At 43.2% G+C, this 17269-nt stretch overlaps 1 protein-coding gene across 3 annotated transcripts in view; it reads left to right on the top strand.

Moving 5' to 3' along the window:
* The window catches only part of Mdn1 (midasin AAA ATPase 1), a 125118-nt gene that overhangs the window by 94145 nt on the left and 13704 nt on the right, over window positions 1-17269 (top strand). Inside the window, exons 76-90 of one of the 3 annotated variants that reach the window (XM_075971270.1) lie at window positions 392-518; window positions 1350-1455; window positions 2089-2204; window positions 3050-3526; window positions 3731-3957; window positions 4399-4554; window positions 4690-4868; window positions 5662-5823; window positions 9423-9564; window positions 11623-11757; window positions 13173-13342; window positions 13764-13907; window positions 14539-14686; window positions 16416-16732; window positions 16928-17092. In XM_075971270.1, the coding sequence (XP_075827385.1) occupies window positions 392-518; window positions 1350-1455; window positions 2089-2204; window positions 3050-3526; window positions 3731-3957; window positions 4399-4554; window positions 4690-4868; window positions 5662-5823; window positions 9423-9564; window positions 11623-11757; window positions 13173-13342; window positions 13764-13907; window positions 14539-14686; window positions 16416-16732; window positions 16928-17092 (2771 nt within the window). Of the gene's footprint in view, window positions 1-391; window positions 519-1349; window positions 1456-2088; window positions 2205-3049; window positions 3527-3730; window positions 3958-4398; window positions 4567-4689; window positions 4869-5661; window positions 5824-9422; window positions 9565-11622; window positions 11758-13172; window positions 13343-13763; window positions 13908-14538; window positions 14687-16415; window positions 16733-16927; window positions 17093-17269 lie in introns of all 3 variants that reach the window. The other 2 variants (XM_075971269.1, XM_075971268.1) reach the window with 2 other exon arrangements.

Raw genomic sequence — 17269 nt, 5'->3', positions numbered from 1 at the left:
TGCAGGCACACATAGGAGAATGCTACAATGAACTACTGGTCCCCACACCTTTTCAGGTTTTGTGGAGCGGTACCTAGAACTGATATTTTCTGCTTTTGGTAGTGTTTTTACTCCCCTGTCACAGGTAGAGAACGGTGGTTTTCAGCATCTGAGTCACTTGGAATTGTGTTAAAAGGAGGGGACTTACCCTGTTTTAGTCGCTGCATTTCTCTATTGCCGCAGAGTCCAAGTCGGCCTCACACTCATGACCCTTCTCTCCTCCCGGCTCCTTTACCCCACGGGCTGAATAACATGTCACAAACTTTACTTTGACTAGAGGGGCATTTGGGGTGGGGATATAGCCTTTTCTCGCTGAGTTACTTTACTTTAACAAGTGCTGTTGATTTCCTAGGTCTGTCGTATCGAAAAGGCCTTGCCTGGGCCCGTACAAAAAGTCCTCAAGAGTTGCTTCATCTTCACCCATTAGATCTCAAGAGCGCGTTGTCTATAGTCAGCAGCACTCAGGAGGCCGATTCTAGGTTGGTTTGTTTTTAAATTGTTCGTTGAGGAAGTCACTAAACTTCCTTCGCGTGGTTGCCCCCTGCTGTTGGTCTGCGGTGCTAAGTGTGTGCTTTGCCGCTGGCCTGCAGCCTCACCCCGCGTCCTTGGCTTCCCTGAGGTCTGCTCGCTTGACTTGAATTTACAGCTGGGGATCTCTTAGTAGCCATGGGTTCTGCTTGTCTGTGAGTTCTAAAATACTCAGTTAGAGAACTGAACACCTTGAGACAGAGCTGTCTTTGTTGTTACCTACCTAGAGGTCTCTAAGCGATCTGCATGTGTTTTAATGTTCAGTGTCTTTGTGGGGCTTTAAATTTGAGTTGAACAGCACTGTAAAGGGGAAAGTTGTATAGCAGCTTCCTAGAGTTAGAGCTTTTCAAGATAATTTCCAAATGTGCTTGCAGTCTCATTTTGGTCCCCATGTGACTGAGAGTGAGCTGTCCCTCTCCTTTCGACAAGACACGTTTTCCAGTTTATTTTATTCTCTAGCACCTGTGTGGCCCCATGTTAAGGTGTTCCTGCCTTGCTAGCATTTTGTGTATGTCTATCCCTAGTTCTTTGTTCATGTCAGTTGCATAAGACATGCCTTCCTTCCATCATCAAGTTAGTTTATGAAGCTTTCCCTGGAGAAAACAGACATTGCTGCTGCTTGTTTGCCAGTAATTCTTCCAGTGCTAAGTGCCCTGCTCCTAGACACATTGATTTCATTGTTGACTCTGGCTTATACCCAATAGATCCCAAGTCTTGAGTCCTTGGGATCCTCAGTCGGCAGTTGTAGTTTAATACAATAAGTTGCTTGATTTCTTTTCTAGGCTCCTCACAGAAATTTCATCTTTGTGGGATGGGTGCCAGAAGTATTTTTATCGCTCTCTTGCACGGCACACCAGGCTTACTGCAGCCCTAGCAGCTCCTGTCAAGGTAGACTCACACGGGCTGGGAAAGCGTCTGCTCTGTTCGTTCGTGTCACCATCTTCATCAGACAGTAACAAGCTGGTTAAATTTAAATTAGTGTAATTTAGTGTGGCCCTAGAACAGCTTAGTTACAGTAAGTAACACCACATTTGCCAAGAGCACCACTTAACTCTCGTGAGTTGAGAACAGACCGCGTCTGCCCAGTTTTTGGTGTTATACTTCATTCCTCCTCATGGATGTCAGTGATCAGAAGCTAGTCTGAAAGCCACTGCTGGAAGACAGGATGCGCTGCTGCTCACACACACTATGTGTGTGTAAGGTCACCTGGGTTTCACAGAATAGCTTTTAGGGACTGGAAAGATGGCTCAGTGGTTAAGAGCACTGGCTGCTCTTAGGAAGGACCCAGGTTCAGTTCTCAGCACTCACATGATGCCTCATTACTGTCTGACTCCAGTTGCAGGACATCAGATGTACCTTCAGACATGTACATGTGCACATACATACATGCAGGCAAAACAAGTAAAGTCATAGTTTTTTTTTTAAGGAAGAAATAATTTCTGGTGGACCCTCTGGTGCATGTGTGAGGAGGACGGGTTATCAGTAATGCCTTCAGCGTGCTTTTTCTCTTCCTTCTGCCAGGAGATGGGCATGGGTAATGTTGAGAGGTGTAAAGGGTTCTCAGCGCACTTGATGAAGCTGCTCATCCGACAGCGTCGCTCCCTGACCACACTGACTGAGCAGTGGATCATCCTCAGGTATGTTCAGGTGCTGAGAGGACTAGCCTCCGCTCTCTGGAGTGGATTGGAGCCCAGAGAGGTCGGTAGAGTTTCTTTGAGCACTACTGCTTCATTTGATGCTGGGCACTATGCATGGACTGTGAAAAGCGGTCTGCTGGAGCGAGTTCAGGGCCCGGCAAAAACAGTAGGAAGAGTTCTGTGAGCTGGGTCTGGAATGAGGACCTTCACTGTGGATACGCTGATGGTCAGGTTGTGTTTTTGGTTGCAGGGCTTCCCAGTCTTTGGGATGGGATCAGGTCTGCCTCTCTCAGGCTTCTAGATTTCTTCAGTAGAAGCAGATGATTAAAAGATGAGGACATTAGGACCACCATCAGCATCTGTTGAGTGCATTCTTGGCTTAGAGACAATATTTCTAAACTGTACTCAGTTTAGCTCTATTATTTTGCTCAGTTCATTGGGGCTTGCTTATTTAGCAACATTAGCAAGGCAGAAAGAGTTGAAGTCACTGCAGCGCTGTGGCTGGTAGGTGGCTGGCAGGTAAGGTTCAACTGATAATGGAATGGGTTTTGATGCCTTTCCTGAAAGACTGTAGCACGTGTTTAATTTGGGGAGACATTTCAATAGATTTTTACCTGTTTTCACATACTTAGATGACCCCTCCAGCCCATCTGTGTGTAAGTGTAATCCTGTTTCCTCCTGGTGAACTGCTCCTCTTCCACTGAGCTACATCCCTAGCCCTTCTTAGTTACATGAGAAAGCACACTTTCTCAGGAGCACACAGACAAGACAGATTCACTCTTTACAAACAGCCTGGTGGCATGGCCGAAGATGCCATTATTCTTTCCCCACATTTTCCTGCACAGGAACCTGCTCAGCTGTGTACAGGAGATTCACAGCAGGCTGGCTGGGCCCACCGTTTATCCTGTGGCCTTCCCACCCCAGGACAGTGTGCAACAGTGGACAGAACGACTGCAGCACCTGGCTATGCAGAGCCAAATTCTGGTGGAGCAGCTCTTCTGGCTCTTCCAGTGCTGTCCCGGTGCAGACCCGACTGACAGCCACAGTGATGCTCCAGTGCAGGAGCAGCCTTCTGCCCTTCGCCTGGAGAGAATGGATGCCAAGGGACCAGTATCAGGAGCAAACTTACTTCCCTCTGATCTGAGCTACCCATCCCCAGTACCTACAAGTCAGCTACCATCTGCTTGCCAGATGCGGCGACCAGATCAACTTTGGCAACAGTCAACTGCAAGATTGGCAGAGCTACTGAAAACCATTAAAACTATGAAAACTGGTGTGGACAAAATCAGACAGCAGTCTTGTGAGACCCTCTTTCATACTTGGTAAGTGTGTCTCTCTTGCGTGTAGAGACTTCAGTCTTGGCTAAAATCATGAAGAAACTTGTGCATGATCTTGTTACTCAGCAAACCTACATGGTCCTTTGTGACACCTGACTGTAACCTTTGAGAGACAGCGTGTTTGTGTGTTAGAGGGAGGGAGAGTAGGTGTTGTAACCCTTCCTTTCAACACTGCTATTTCTGTTGCAGGGAAGATTTTGAAGTTTGTTCGTCTGGGCTGAGTTGTCTGTCCCAAGTGTCAGCACATTTGCAAGGCCTGGAGTCCTTGTTCATCCCTCCAGGGATAGAGGTTGAGCAGACGGACTCACGGATGGCACTAGTGGAAAGCCTGGAGTATCTAAGAGGAGAAGTTAGTAAGGCCATAGATGACTTCTCTGCCTGGAAAGCACGCCTGTTCGTGTCACACAGGCAAGGAGGTGAGAACTTAGAGCTCTGGTGCCGGGAAATTAACCCAGATTTTCCCTGATGACATCTTCTGTCCTGATGGAGGTTTGTGCCTGAGAGGAGCACAGGCTCACTCATCTGTTACTGCTTCCCTTAGCTTGAGTTAGCCTGAAATGCCTAAGGCCGATAGGTTAGAGAAACTCAGAGTTTCTACTCACCACCAGAACTATTGTGTTGTGCTTTGTTTTTGTTTGTTTGTTTGTTTGTTTATTTATTTATTTTGTATTCTTTTTGTGTTATTGAAATAAAATGATGGCTTCATAGGTTTAACAGACAAGGAATCTGCCCTTTTCACACTTGGCTCCACAGAGCTTCACGCAGTGACGACCAATAGTAGAGCACTTTACTTGCAGTCATTTCTCAATGAATGTGGCTCGAGATTCAGCTTTGCTCTGTACCGTGTTCCTTACTAGAAAACCAGATGTTGGGGGAAAGCTTTGTTGAAGACTTCGCAGAGCAAGTAGAAGCTGCCATCCGGGCCGTCCTCTGCATCATCCAGAGCTTAGCAGAAAGAGGTGGGCAGAAAACAGAAGACAGCACCGCTGAAAAGAGACCACAGGAAGAGGATGGTATGTCTGAAGGTGTGCAAATAACGTTAGAGTTGATCTGACTTTTAGTTAATGGTTTGTTTCTTTAACAGATGCTAGACATGGACTTCATGAGTAGAGACTTGAAAAGGTTTGTTTTGCTGTTTGTGTTGCTAGAAATGAAAGAAGAGGCAGCCTTTGAGAGACTGCAACCAGGACATCTAACGAAACTCTTAGAAGACGACTTCTGGGCCAGTGTGAGCACTTTACACGTCCAGAAAATAATTTCTTCTGTCTCTGAGCTGTTGGAGAGGTTGAAGTCCTACAATGAGGACGGCAGCACAACCAAGCACAAGGTAACCAGCTGCTTTTGGCAGACTACGTGCCCCTCAGAGTAGGTGAGGAGAGTGGCCTTCACCTCATTCCGTGGGCAGAGTTCTTAGCAGACCCCAGCGCCTAGCCCTCTGCTCTGACAGATGCAGAGCTGCTGGCCATCCAGAATGCCCGTTGTGTCTGTCACATCCCATCACATGCTCCTGGGTATAAACTATATCAGTAAGGAGCAACTTGTTTTTATAGGTCATTGTTATTCTGTGTCATTACATCTAGGGCCAACTCTGGTGTGTTAGTAAAATTTATTGATAAATCCTTTTTTAAAAAAATAAAATGCTGGGCTGAAGAGGTGAGGCATGTTAAGTGGTTAAGAATGTGCACAGCTCTATCAGAAGACCTGGGTTTGCTTCCCAGCACACACGTTAGGAGACAGTAATGATAATGCTGTGTGCTGTGTTTTGTAATCCCAGCACTTGGGAAGCTGAAGCAAGAGAATCACCAGGGCTACTTGGTGAGTTCCAAGACAGCCTAGGCTACAGGGTCAGATCCTATCTCAAAAATAATAGTAGTAACAATAGTAATAATGATGATGGTGTTGATGTTGTTAACTAGCTAAGGGGTTGGCTGAGAACATACAGTGAATGTTTGTAAATGTGTATAAGGAAAAAGTCTTTGAGCTAGGAGATGCGACTTACAATGGATGACTTTCAGCACATTCCCAAGTCATGTGGCACGGCCACTGTCTAATTAGAACGTCTCATCTCTCCAGGAGGGAATGTCTCTTCAGCAATGTAATTGGGCATTTGTCCTTCTCAGGTCTTCAGCCAGTCCTGCTGCTTACTAGTGCGCCTGGTACCCATGCTCTGCAGCTTCTCAGACCTTATTCTCTTCTTCCTGACCCTATCTCTGGCAACTCACCGGAGCACTGCCAAACTGCTCTCTGTGCTTGCCCAGATCTTCACAGAACTCGCCCAGAAGGTAAGGACTGTCAGTGTGGAATGTCACGGAACACACACACACACACTCACTCTCTCTCTCTCTCTCTCTCTCTCTCTCTCTCTCTCTCTCTCTCTCTCTCTCATTCACATCTCTGTGGGGCTTGCTGGGCATTTAAGGTGAGCTGGTTTATCTCCTTGGGATTTAGGGCTGTGTCTGAAAACTGATTGCTAAGCAGGTTTCCACTAAGGTCTTAAAACTTGGAAACCCCCTTGACCAAAGGGGCTGTCTAAAAGCCACTGCCTTCTTTTCTGTCGCCCTTTTCTCTCTGTTGATATGAAGTCTTCAGATATCTCTTGAGCTCGATTTTCAAAGTAGATCCTTACGGATGTTAGAAGTTAGATTATGACAGATTCAATGCAATGCCCATCAAAATCCCAGCAAAAGTCTTCAAAGACCTGGAAAGAACGGTACTCAACTTCATTTGGAAAAGCAAAAAAACCCAGGATAGCCAAAACCTGTACAATCTGGAGGCATCACAATCCCTGACTTCAAACTCTACTGCAGAGTTACAGTACTGAAAACAGCCTGGTATTGGCATAAGAACAGACAAGAGGACCAATGGAACACAATAGAAGATCCAGATATCAATCCACACATCTTCGAATACCTGATCTTTGATAAAGAAGCAAAAAATATCAAATGGAAAAAAGAAAACATATTTAACAAATGGTGCTGGCATAACCGGATATCAACATGTGGAAGAATGAAAATAGACCCATATCTATCACCATGCACAAAACTCAAATCCAAATGGATCAAAGACCTCAACATAAAGCCAGCCACACTAAACCTTATAGAAGAGAAAGTTGGAAGTACACTTGAAAGCATTGGCACAGGGAACCACTTTCTAAATATAACCCCAGCAGCACAGACACTGAGAGAAACAATTAATAAATGGGACCTCCTGAAACTGAAAAGCTTCTGTAAAGCAAAGAACACGGTAAACAAGACAAAATGACAGCCTCCAGAATGGGAAAAGATCTTCACTAACCCCACATCAGACAGAGGTCTGATCTCCAAAATATATAAAGAACTCAAATTGGACACCAAAAGATCACATAATCCAATAAAAAAAAAATGGAGTGCAGACCTAAACAGAGAACTCTCAACAGAGGAATCTAAAATGGCTGGAAGACACTTTAGGAAATGTTCAACATCCTTAGTCATCAGAGAAATGCAAATCAAAACAACTCTGAGATTCCTTCCATCTTATACCTGTAAGAATGGCCAAGATCAAAAACACTGATGACAACTTATGCTGGAGAGGTTGTGGGGAAAGGGGAACACTCATCCATTGCTGGTGGGAATGCAAGCTGGTACAACCCCTTTGGATGTCAGTGTGGCAGTTTCTCCGAAAATTAGGAAACAACCTTCCTCAAGACCCAATAATAACACTTTTGGTTATATATCCCAAGGATGGTCAATCATGCCACAAGGACATGTGCTCAACTATGTTCATAGCAGCTTTGTTTGTCATAGCCAGAACATGGAAACAACCTAAATGCCCCTCGACTGAAGAATGGATAAGGAAAATGTACATTTACACAATGGAGTACTGCACAGCAGAAAAAAATAACGACAGCTTAAATTTTGCAGGAAAATGGATGGAGCTAGAAAACATTTTGAGTGAGGTAACTCAGACATAGAAAGACAATTATCACGTGTACTCACTCATAGGTGGTTTTTTTTTAAACATAAAGCAAAGAAAGCCAGCCTACAAACCACAATTCCAGAGAAATTAGACAACAATGAGGACACTAAGAGAGACTTACAAAGATCTAATCTACATGGGAAGTAGAAAGTAAACAAAGACAAGAGATCTCCTGAGTAAATTGGGAGCATGGGGACCTTGGGGGGAGGGGAGCAGAGAAAAATGTAGAGCTCAATAAATATCAATGATAAAAAGGGGGGGCTCTTGGTGCTAGAGAAAAGAAAGTTGTTCTTCTATTAAAGACACAAGCACTATTGTGAAAAGCAGCAAAATTGTAGAGATTGTAGACCTGCCTTTAATTCAGAGACAGTGAAATGCAGAAGACGTGGCGCAGTATAGAAAAATACAGCTCTTGGACTCAAGTCGGATACTTTCCCAAGTAGATCTGACTGCACTTTAGTGTTCGTGTGAGCACCACCTTCAAATGACCTTTAAAATTTTTGTTTTCTTTGTTAGTATCCTGAGATTTCTTCAACTAAGTACAGTATAAATGAGGTAGGAAATTATAAACAGAATAGGGGTCTGGACTTGTAAACACTTAAATATTATTAGTCTCTAAAATGCTTGAGTTAAAAAATGAGAAGCTGTCCCGAGGCCTCATATCCCAAAGAATAAGTATTTGTCTTCTGTCTTTCTCGTTACTTGAAGAAAACTCTACAAAAGATAGTATGTGCATGGTAGAAGATGCCTTGATGTCCATCTCTGTCTGTCTGGGCTCCATGGCAGCACGGTGGCCTGGTGGCCGTCCAGACTAGAGCTACTGTAGTGGTATGCTCTGCCAAAGGCATCTGAATCTCCTTCCTGTGTGGACTCACTCAGCTGCGTGTATCTAAACACACCTCTCTTAAAATAATGTAGCTCAGAGGCAGGTAAGATGGTTCAGGAGGTGATGAAACTTGCCACCAAGCCTGACAACCTAACTTCAATTCCTGAAACCCATGTGGTAGAAGGAGAGAACCAATTCCTGCAAGTTTGACCTCCGCCACATGCATTGTAGAAGTATACAGCTAACTTTCCACATACGCATAGACACACAGAAGTAAATGAGTGTTAGAAAATATAAAGCCGGCAGTGGTGGCACGTGCCTTTAATCTCAGCACTCAGGAGGCCGAGGAAGGCGGATCTCTATGAGTTCAAAGCCAGCCAGAGACACACATAGAAACCAGTGTATGTGTAAAATGATAATGTAACTCAGCAAGAAAATAGTTGAGCATTTCTAGACAGCTTTCTGAAAACAATATACATCTTGAAATTAAGTGTGCTTAAGTGTACAAATCACACAGCTTCTCTGCATGGTACTGAACATTAATGTAGAGACACGGGGTGAAATTAAATCAATTAAAACATTTGAGACCACAGAAAACTGCTTCATTATAGCAAACTCAGTATTGTTCATTTTGGATCTCTGATCATTGGCAGCTTTTTGTTTTGTTTTGTTTTGTTTTGTTTTTTAGTGCATTTTTATCTTTGGGGTGACTAATAGCATGTTTTGTTACGTACAGCTTCTGATTGACAGCCATTAGTTTTAGTACTTTCTTGACAAGCTTCTTTGCACATGAATCAGTTTTGTTGCTTACTCATAACTGAGCCTGTCTCTTCTCCTCTAGATGTGTTCTGCCCTCTCCTATCTGCTCCGGGTCAGTGGTTTGCTCCTAAGTCACCACCCTAACTATCCTAATATATTTTGTTCATGTTTTTGTCTTGGCGACTTCACATTACTGTGTGCTAGAGACCTCTCCAAAGCTAAAATCTTAACGATGTCAGGCTGTGAAACGGCATGATCCCTGCAGAAGGAAAGACAGTTAAAGATCTCTCCTGCATTTCCAGCAGGATTGTAACAGCATTTGCTCAATCTTTTCCCCTTCAGGGCTTTTGCTTACCCAAAGAATTAATGGAAGATTCAGCAGGAGAGGGAGCAACGCAATTCCATGACTACGAGGGAGGTGGGATCGGAGATGGTGAGGGCATGAAGGATGTGAGTGACAAGATAGAAAATGAGGAACAGGTAGGTTCATACTGCTTGCTTAAGATGACTCCTCTACAGTGTCTAGTAAACTCATTACTAAGCCAACAGCCCCAGACTGCTGTGTGTAGTCCTAGTGATACTGGAACGTGGGTGGATCTTGAAATATAAACCTGAAAGTCACAGAACCTTGGCAGCTCAGCCACTGGTTATAATTATTACTTTTGGAAGGAACAACCTTGAAAATTGTTTTTAAATGTGGAGTTGCAGATGATTTCTACAGAGTATTTTGGGGGTTAAAGGCAATTGGTTTTATTTAATTTTTAAATTACTTTTTATTTATTTTGTAGAGGGGTGGGGTAAGGCATACACGTGAAAAGCTCAGGGAATGAGTTATGAAGTTCATCTCTACCATGTAGTTCTCAGAGAGCAAACCCACCAGTCCTAGTAGTAGGAATTTTAAGACTAAAAATATATGGTTATTACAAGTGATTATTAAATCAGTGTTGGCCAATAATATATTTTTGTCTTTTACATTGAAAACCAGGTGTGGCAATATATGCCCTTAACCCTAGCATGTGTGAGGAGGGCTAAGAGGTTCATCCTCTTAGTAAGTTTCAGGCCAAGCTGGACTATGAGATCCTATCTTAAAAATAATAATCATAAGACAAGGAAACTTTGTGGGGGTTTTGTGTTTTTAAATTGGGATCAGGAATGCTTTTGAATGTCACTATGCGTGGACATTGTTGTGCTCTGTAGTGTATCTGTCTCATGTACGTGTACCCTACGATTAGCCATTTCAAGTCGTCATCTGTAACCTAAAAGAATATGACGTTATTTCTCTTTGCCACTATTCTAATCTAAATCAAATCATAAATTTATATAAAAGATAAAATTACAACTATTTTGAGGCAGGGTCTTGCTTTGTAGCCTTGACTGGCCTGGAACTCAGATCACCAACCTCTGCCTCCCAGGTGATGGGATTAAGGGCATATGCTATCACTGCCTGGCACCTTTTTTTTTCTTTGTTAAATCAGTCCAAATTATTTTTCTTGTTATTTCAGTTTTTCTGTATTTCTCTAATATAATACAGTCATAAGGCAGACACTTCTCTGAATGGAAATAATTTAAGATTTAAATGATGAGAAACTAATAGAAAAGTACAATTCATTGCAAATATTAAGTTTTAACCTAATATTTTTTAAGTTCAACATAAATTTTTTTTAAGATATTTTTCTTTGTGTATTTGGAGGTTTTGCCTTGTGTATGTATGTGCCCCCAAGGGCCAAAAGATGCCCTTGGGTCAAGTTACAGGGCAGTTGTGAACTACCATATTGGAGCTAGGAATCAAACCCAGGTCCTCTGGAAAAGCATCCAGTTCTTTTTACCTGCTGAGTTATCTTTCTATCTCCAAGTGCACTGTTATTTTAAAGATCAAAGTGACAGAAACAAAGAAAATGGATGTGGATAATAAGACTGGTTGTGGGGGAGTGCTTAGTCTGGATGTTAGGCCAGGCTAATCCTCCCAGTTTCTGGGCATGCTACCACACCTAGCTGGATTGTTTTGTTTTTTTTTTTTCCTTTTCTTTCTGTGACAAAGTCTCTCTGTGTAGCCTTGAATGGACTGGAGCTCTTGCTAGACAGACTGGGCTAGCCTCAATCTCAGTAGAGATCCACCCGTACGTAACTCTGCCCTGGAGAGAGCTGTGATTGAAGACTTCCCAGGAGTGAACATCACTCTGGGAAGAGTTCATACTCTTTAAAATGTCTCTGGAATACTGGTTTTGAGGTTTTATTTGGTTTGTTGTTTTGCTTTGTTTATTTGTGGTAGTAATAGTGTTTTTATAATTCTCATGAAAAAAAGCCCAAATAAAATTCTGTATCCTCTGATTAGAAAAACAATAAAATAAAGCTTTACTCTAGAAATATAAAGCAAGCCTTCATAAGTCACTGCATGTGGCTCTCTTCATCCAGTCCCTGTACTGTGTTCTCTGTCCTGCTTCAGAGTGTTTCACACTCTTCACTTGGGCATTTGTAGTCTAGAACTGACGCACACAGGAAGCACAGCATTGACCAGTGCTCCTACGCTTTTTCCTGAAGGTAGAAGATACATTTCAAAAGGGGCAAGAGAAGGACAAGGAGGACCCTAACTCCAAGCCTGATACTAAGGGCGAGGATAATGCCATAGAGATGTCAGAAGACTTTGATGGGAAGACACATGATGGCGAGCTTGAAGAAGGTCTGAGATCCGTCGTTTCATTCTGCTTCTTGTAGAATCTCGATAAGGAGGCTGCTGTATTCTGCAATGAGCTGAAGGCTCCTGTGTGTGCCTGCTGTGACCATCTCCTGTAAGGCAGAGATTTACAGCTTTGAAGGTTCTCTTTTGAGTGAGCCATGACTTTGATTTTGTTGGATGAAGTGGCTCAGTGGTCTGCAGAGAAATCCAAAAACAACAAGATGAACTGCAACAGCTTGGCTCTGAATTTATTTAAGGAGTTTTTTTGTTGTTGGATAAGTTTTTAGTGACTTTTTCCTTAAGTATCATAAAAATATTAGGGAGCTAAGGGAAGTGGCTCAGGGAGTAAAAGCACTTGCCTTGGAAGCCCTAGGACCCTGGGTTCAGACCCAGAACCCAGCATGGATATCTGTAATCCCAACACTCGTAGTGGCAGATGGGAAGCATTCACAAGGAAAGAACCCTACAAGCTGGTAGCAAACTAACCTTACTCAGCAGAAAAATAGACCCTGTCTCAGAAAGTAGGAAACAAAAGCTGACGGCTGTGGTCTTCCTGACCGCCACACACTCAAGCTCATGAGTGCTCACACACACACAGTAATAAAGTCAAAGTATAGTAGATGTTTGTTACTAAACTGTAAGAACAAAATAAACACTGTTAAGCCTACCACATGAGCCACTTAATACTAGTGTATTTTTCCTGTTTGCGGCATATAGGCACATACATAGACCATACTCGGTTCTGCAGTTGGCTTTTGTTTGAAACATCTTATTAGTATTCCTCATAGCATTATAAGCATGACAATATAATTTTATAACATACCATCATCTGCCATGCTTGTGCCATAATCTAGTACTTAGATCTGATTATTGTCAAAAGCAGAGACTTCTAACTTGAAATACAGTGTCTTATTCTAAGCAAAGGTTTTACAGAAATGAATGTGAACTTACAGTAGAAGAAATGTGTAAATGATTGCTATTGAAACATAAGAATATACCTATCAGCAAAAGAAGCCAGCTGAATAAAGATGAGGGCAAGGAATTTGTCATCTGATGCATAGTTAAATATTTGAACAAACATAGTAAAGTAGTCAAAGAAACGATCAGGGAATGCAATGTCTATTCATAAATACAAATTGTAGCTAAACCTAAGTGTGGCTTCTAGATCCCGTAAAGTGTCCTCCCCAGCATCAAAACCAGGCATCCCAGCAGCTTCTACTCTTTATTCACACATGAAAGTCCTTTTCCAAATGATTTACAAAACTTGTTAGAAATACTTGTTGTCTTCCCATAGTGTTCTATAGAAACAGGCGGTAAATCCTAATGACACTTTGGCCAGGAAGTATCTTTGCCTTTTACACACAGACTTGGATTGGTTGAGGGACCTGCCTAACTAAGCTTAGCATGTTCCCTTTCAGAAGAGGATGATGAGAAATCTGATAGTGAGGATGGAGACCTGGATAAGCAGATGGGCAATCTCAATGGAGAGGAAGCTGACAAACTAGATGAGAGACTTTGGGGAGATGATGAGGACGAAGATGAAGATGATGACAGTAAAGCTGAAGAAACAGGACCAGGAATGGATGAGGTAATTAAGAGTCCCCCTCCCAGAGTTCAGGCTGCAAATGAGGAGCTGGTCCTTCCATATCCTGCTGTCTTTTGTTTTTCTTCTCTTTCTTCCATCTCTTTCCTTCTCTTGTTCACACTGAGAGCTAATAGCAGCCTGTCCTAGTCCTCCCATGTGTTCTTATGGAGGAAGGAAGCCAGTTCTCCCAGTGCAGCTGCACCCCAGCTCCTAGCTGAGAATGGCAGGGTGGGTGGATAAGAGTATGGTGTGTCAATCAGACCCACTCCACCCTATTCTTGCTGCTGTGAGGGCTGTCTGCCCATCGTGAATAGTGCCCAGTCATCTCTGGGTTGGGCCTAACAGCAGAAATCATCTGTATCTTAGGGCCAGTCCATCTAGAAGCAGTTTCTTGGATGTATGACAGTTTTTTTTCTTCATTTAGGAAGATTCTGAGCTTGTTGCTAAAGATGACAACTTGGATGCTGGGAATTTGAACAAACATAAAAAACATCAAAATGAGAAAGAAGAATCAGAACCTGAAGACATTGAAGAAGGCCAAGAGAAAATTAATGAGCAGATTGATGAGGTAGTGAACATTTAGAAGTGTTTCAGTCTCCTGACTCAAGACTGCAGTTCTTTGCATGTCTTACAACATTTTTTTTCCTTCCTATTTATTGCTTCCTTTTGCATGCTTCATGGAAGAGTATGTATCAGAGCGAAGCATGGTAGCATGCACTCTTGTAATCTTAGCATTCATGAGGCTGAGGCAGGAGGACTGTGAGTTCCCATCCATCTTGGGCTGCATAGTTGGGGAGGAAGATTGTAGCATTTTGTAAATGTATCTTGTTTGTTTGTTCGTTTTTTTCAAGACAGGGTGTCTCAGTGTAGCCTTGGGTGTCTTAGAACTTGCTCTGCAGACTAGGCTGGCCTCGAACTCACAGAAATCCACCTGCCTCTGCCTCCCAAGTCCTGGGGTTAAAGGTGTATACCAGCACCACCCGGCCTTGTGAATGTATCTTAACTATTGGTTTTTGCTAATGTAAGTTTTGGGTTTTAACATAACAGAGTCTATATAGAAGATGAAATTTGAGGTTCTAACATGAAAGACTGAAAAATACTATTAAATGACTAAAGTATGCTAGTAATATTAAGAAATCGTGGTCTTTGGTTTTGTAAAGAATTTTTGCTCTCCCTGTTCTCTTTCTGCTGTCTCAAAGAGGGAATATGATGAGAATGAGGTGGACCCCTACCATGGCAAGCAGGACAAGTTGCCAGAACCTGAGGCCCTAGACCTTCCGGATGACTTGAAACTTGACAATGAGGACAAAAGTGGTGGGGAGGACACAGACAGTGAGGAAGCAGAAGGTACGTCTTCCAGGGCGCCCGTAGCTAGAAGTCCGCTGCACTGGGCAGCACTGATTCCTTTTTGGCCAGTGGCGTGACAGGGTCAGAAATACTGTTTTGCTATCTCCATTTCAATTTGAGTAAACCTATCACGCACAGACCAGCACACCTCTTTCTCTTCGGTTGTCCCTTCCCCTCCTTACTGTTTGAATTGCTACTCCTCTTTCTTCGGAGCCACCACTGTGCCATCTCGTGGGTCAGCGTGCACACTGTGCAGGTTTAGTCTACCAGGGCTTTTGTGCAGCTCTTCTAGAGGAATGAGGGTTTCAGTTACTGGCTTCGATGTCTCCATCTTAAAATACGAATTTGTGATATTGGAGAATGAGAGTGAATAAGAATAAGCCCAGGAAAGTCTCACATACTGTGGCAGTAACCTGGAGCCTCTGCTAACCCAATTCAGGCGTAGGGATCCCGCTAAGGGTAACAGGTGGGAACTCATTCGTGCTGATCAGCCTCACAGAAGGACGCTAGGTAGCTTCCCTGATTTAACTGAGTTACGTACCTAGGAAAGCTAAGTTTATGTATAATTTTTAGATATGTTGAGACAAAAAATGTTACAAAGACTGATTGAAAGACCATTTATATAAAAATCTTAATTTGGAATTTGACTTTATTTTGGTTTTTCAGGACAGGGTTTCTCTGTAACAGTCCTGGGTGTACTGGAACTTGTGTTGTACACCAGACTGGTCTCAAACTCACTGAGGTTCGCCTGCCTCTGTCTCCTAAATGCTGGAATTAAAGGCATGCGCCGCCGCCACCCAGCTTGGAATCAGGCTTTAATCCCAAATGCCAACAACCAAGCACACATAAAATTACGATTAAAACTACTAAGGGTATAGTATGTTATCCTTCTTAAAATACCCATTTTATTTAGGTTCTTTTAGACCTGTCTATATGAACCAAAGGACAGTTATGTTAGACAGTTACTGGCTAATAGCTTTCTGAAGGATCTAAAATATAGGGAAACACTTATAAGTAAAATTTGGGACCTCGGGGAAATGCTTGCTCTGCTAGCATGAGAAGCTAAGTTAAGCTCAGCACCCATGTGTATTTGCCTGCTTACATCCCTGTACCACGTGGGTGCCTGGTGCCAGAAGAGGGTATTGGGCATCTGGAACTGCAGTTAAAAAGTTGGTGAACTACCTGTAGATGCTGGAAACTTACCTTCGTTCTCTGGGAGCCATTTCTCCAGTCCCTCCTCAAATAATACTTTAAGCTTTGTTGTCCATAGTTCTCTCTTGCAGATACTTAGCTCTGTTGTTACAGAGTAGCAGCTGTTGTAGGCAATGAACAATTAAGTGGGATAAACACATTCCTAGGCCTTGAACAATAGAGCAAACACATAAATAGCATGTATTTGGCTGTGTTCCCAGAAAACGTCACAGACAGAAATGTAGGAAACTATTTGATCTGTGGGCTATAGCTTGCCAATGCTTGGCCTAAAAAATAAGACTAAAACATTTTTTATATGTGTATGTTATGTATACTAGTATTTTTGTCCACATGTGTGTCTGCACACTGGAAGATGGCATTGCATCCCATGAGGCTACAGTTATAGACAGTTGTGAGTCATCATGTGGGTGCTGGGAACTGAACCCAACACATCTAGAAATGTGGGCAGTGTTCTCTCTTATCTAACTACCTCCCACCTTTAGAAATCATGAGTTTTAAAAATTGTTGTTTCTGTCAGAAGAGAATCCTTTGGAGATCAAAGAAAAAGCAGAAGATATGGAAGAAACAAACCACGAAACTGAAGAGCCTGAGGCTGATGGGAATGAAGGTGACAGTCCACAAGAACCTGAGGAAGGCCCTGGGGAAGGTGAGGAGAATATGGATACAGGAGCTGCTGAGCACGACAGAGATACAGCCAGCCATGCAGAAGAGCACTCTGAGGAGGAGGAGGAGAAGAAGGAGGAGAAAGAGAAGGCAGAGGAGGAGGACAGCACTGCCACTGATGGAGGTGAAGAAAGCAGTGCCAACCCTGCTGACCAAGGTCTCCAGCCCCAGGTACTGTGGGATATGGAACCTTTCTTGTATTAAAAGTAGTAGAAGAGACATGTCATTTCCAGCAGAATCTTGTAAGCTATTTCTTCATTACTACAGAGTCTGCTCCATAGAGCATCTCCCCCGCTTTTTAGCAAGGAGTAGGGCATCTGCTTCCTGGTAGGCCATCCCCAGAGCTTATGTGTTTTTCCTCTGCAGAAGGAGGAAGAGGAAGGGGAAAAGTCTGGTGGTGAAGAGGAAGTCCCAGAGGCCACAGAGAGAAAGGAGCACGCCTCCTGCGGACAGACTAGTGTGGACAGTGTGCAGAGTGTAGAGGCTGTGGAGCTAGCGGGGGCTGCACCAGAGAAGGAGCAGGGCAAAGAGGTGAGACCCCGTCCCCAGTGTCTGTCTGTCTGTCTGAAACCATGTTCTCTTTGGCAGGTTGGTGTATATGGTTTCTATTGTCTTTTGTTATTGTTGATGTCTAAAGAATCGTCTCCCATTCTGGCCTTTTTGTGTATTCTTCTCAGGACACACAACAAGAATGTGTGCTGCAGACTG

This window comes from Microtus pennsylvanicus, chromosome 5 (genome assembly GCF_037038515.1).
Source record: "Microtus pennsylvanicus isolate mMicPen1 chromosome 5, mMicPen1.hap1, whole genome shotgun sequence".
In the NCBI taxonomy this organism is placed as follows: domain Eukaryota; kingdom Metazoa; phylum Chordata; class Mammalia; order Rodentia; family Cricetidae; genus Microtus; species Microtus pennsylvanicus.
This window is presented reverse-complemented; position numbering and strand designations above follow the sequence as displayed.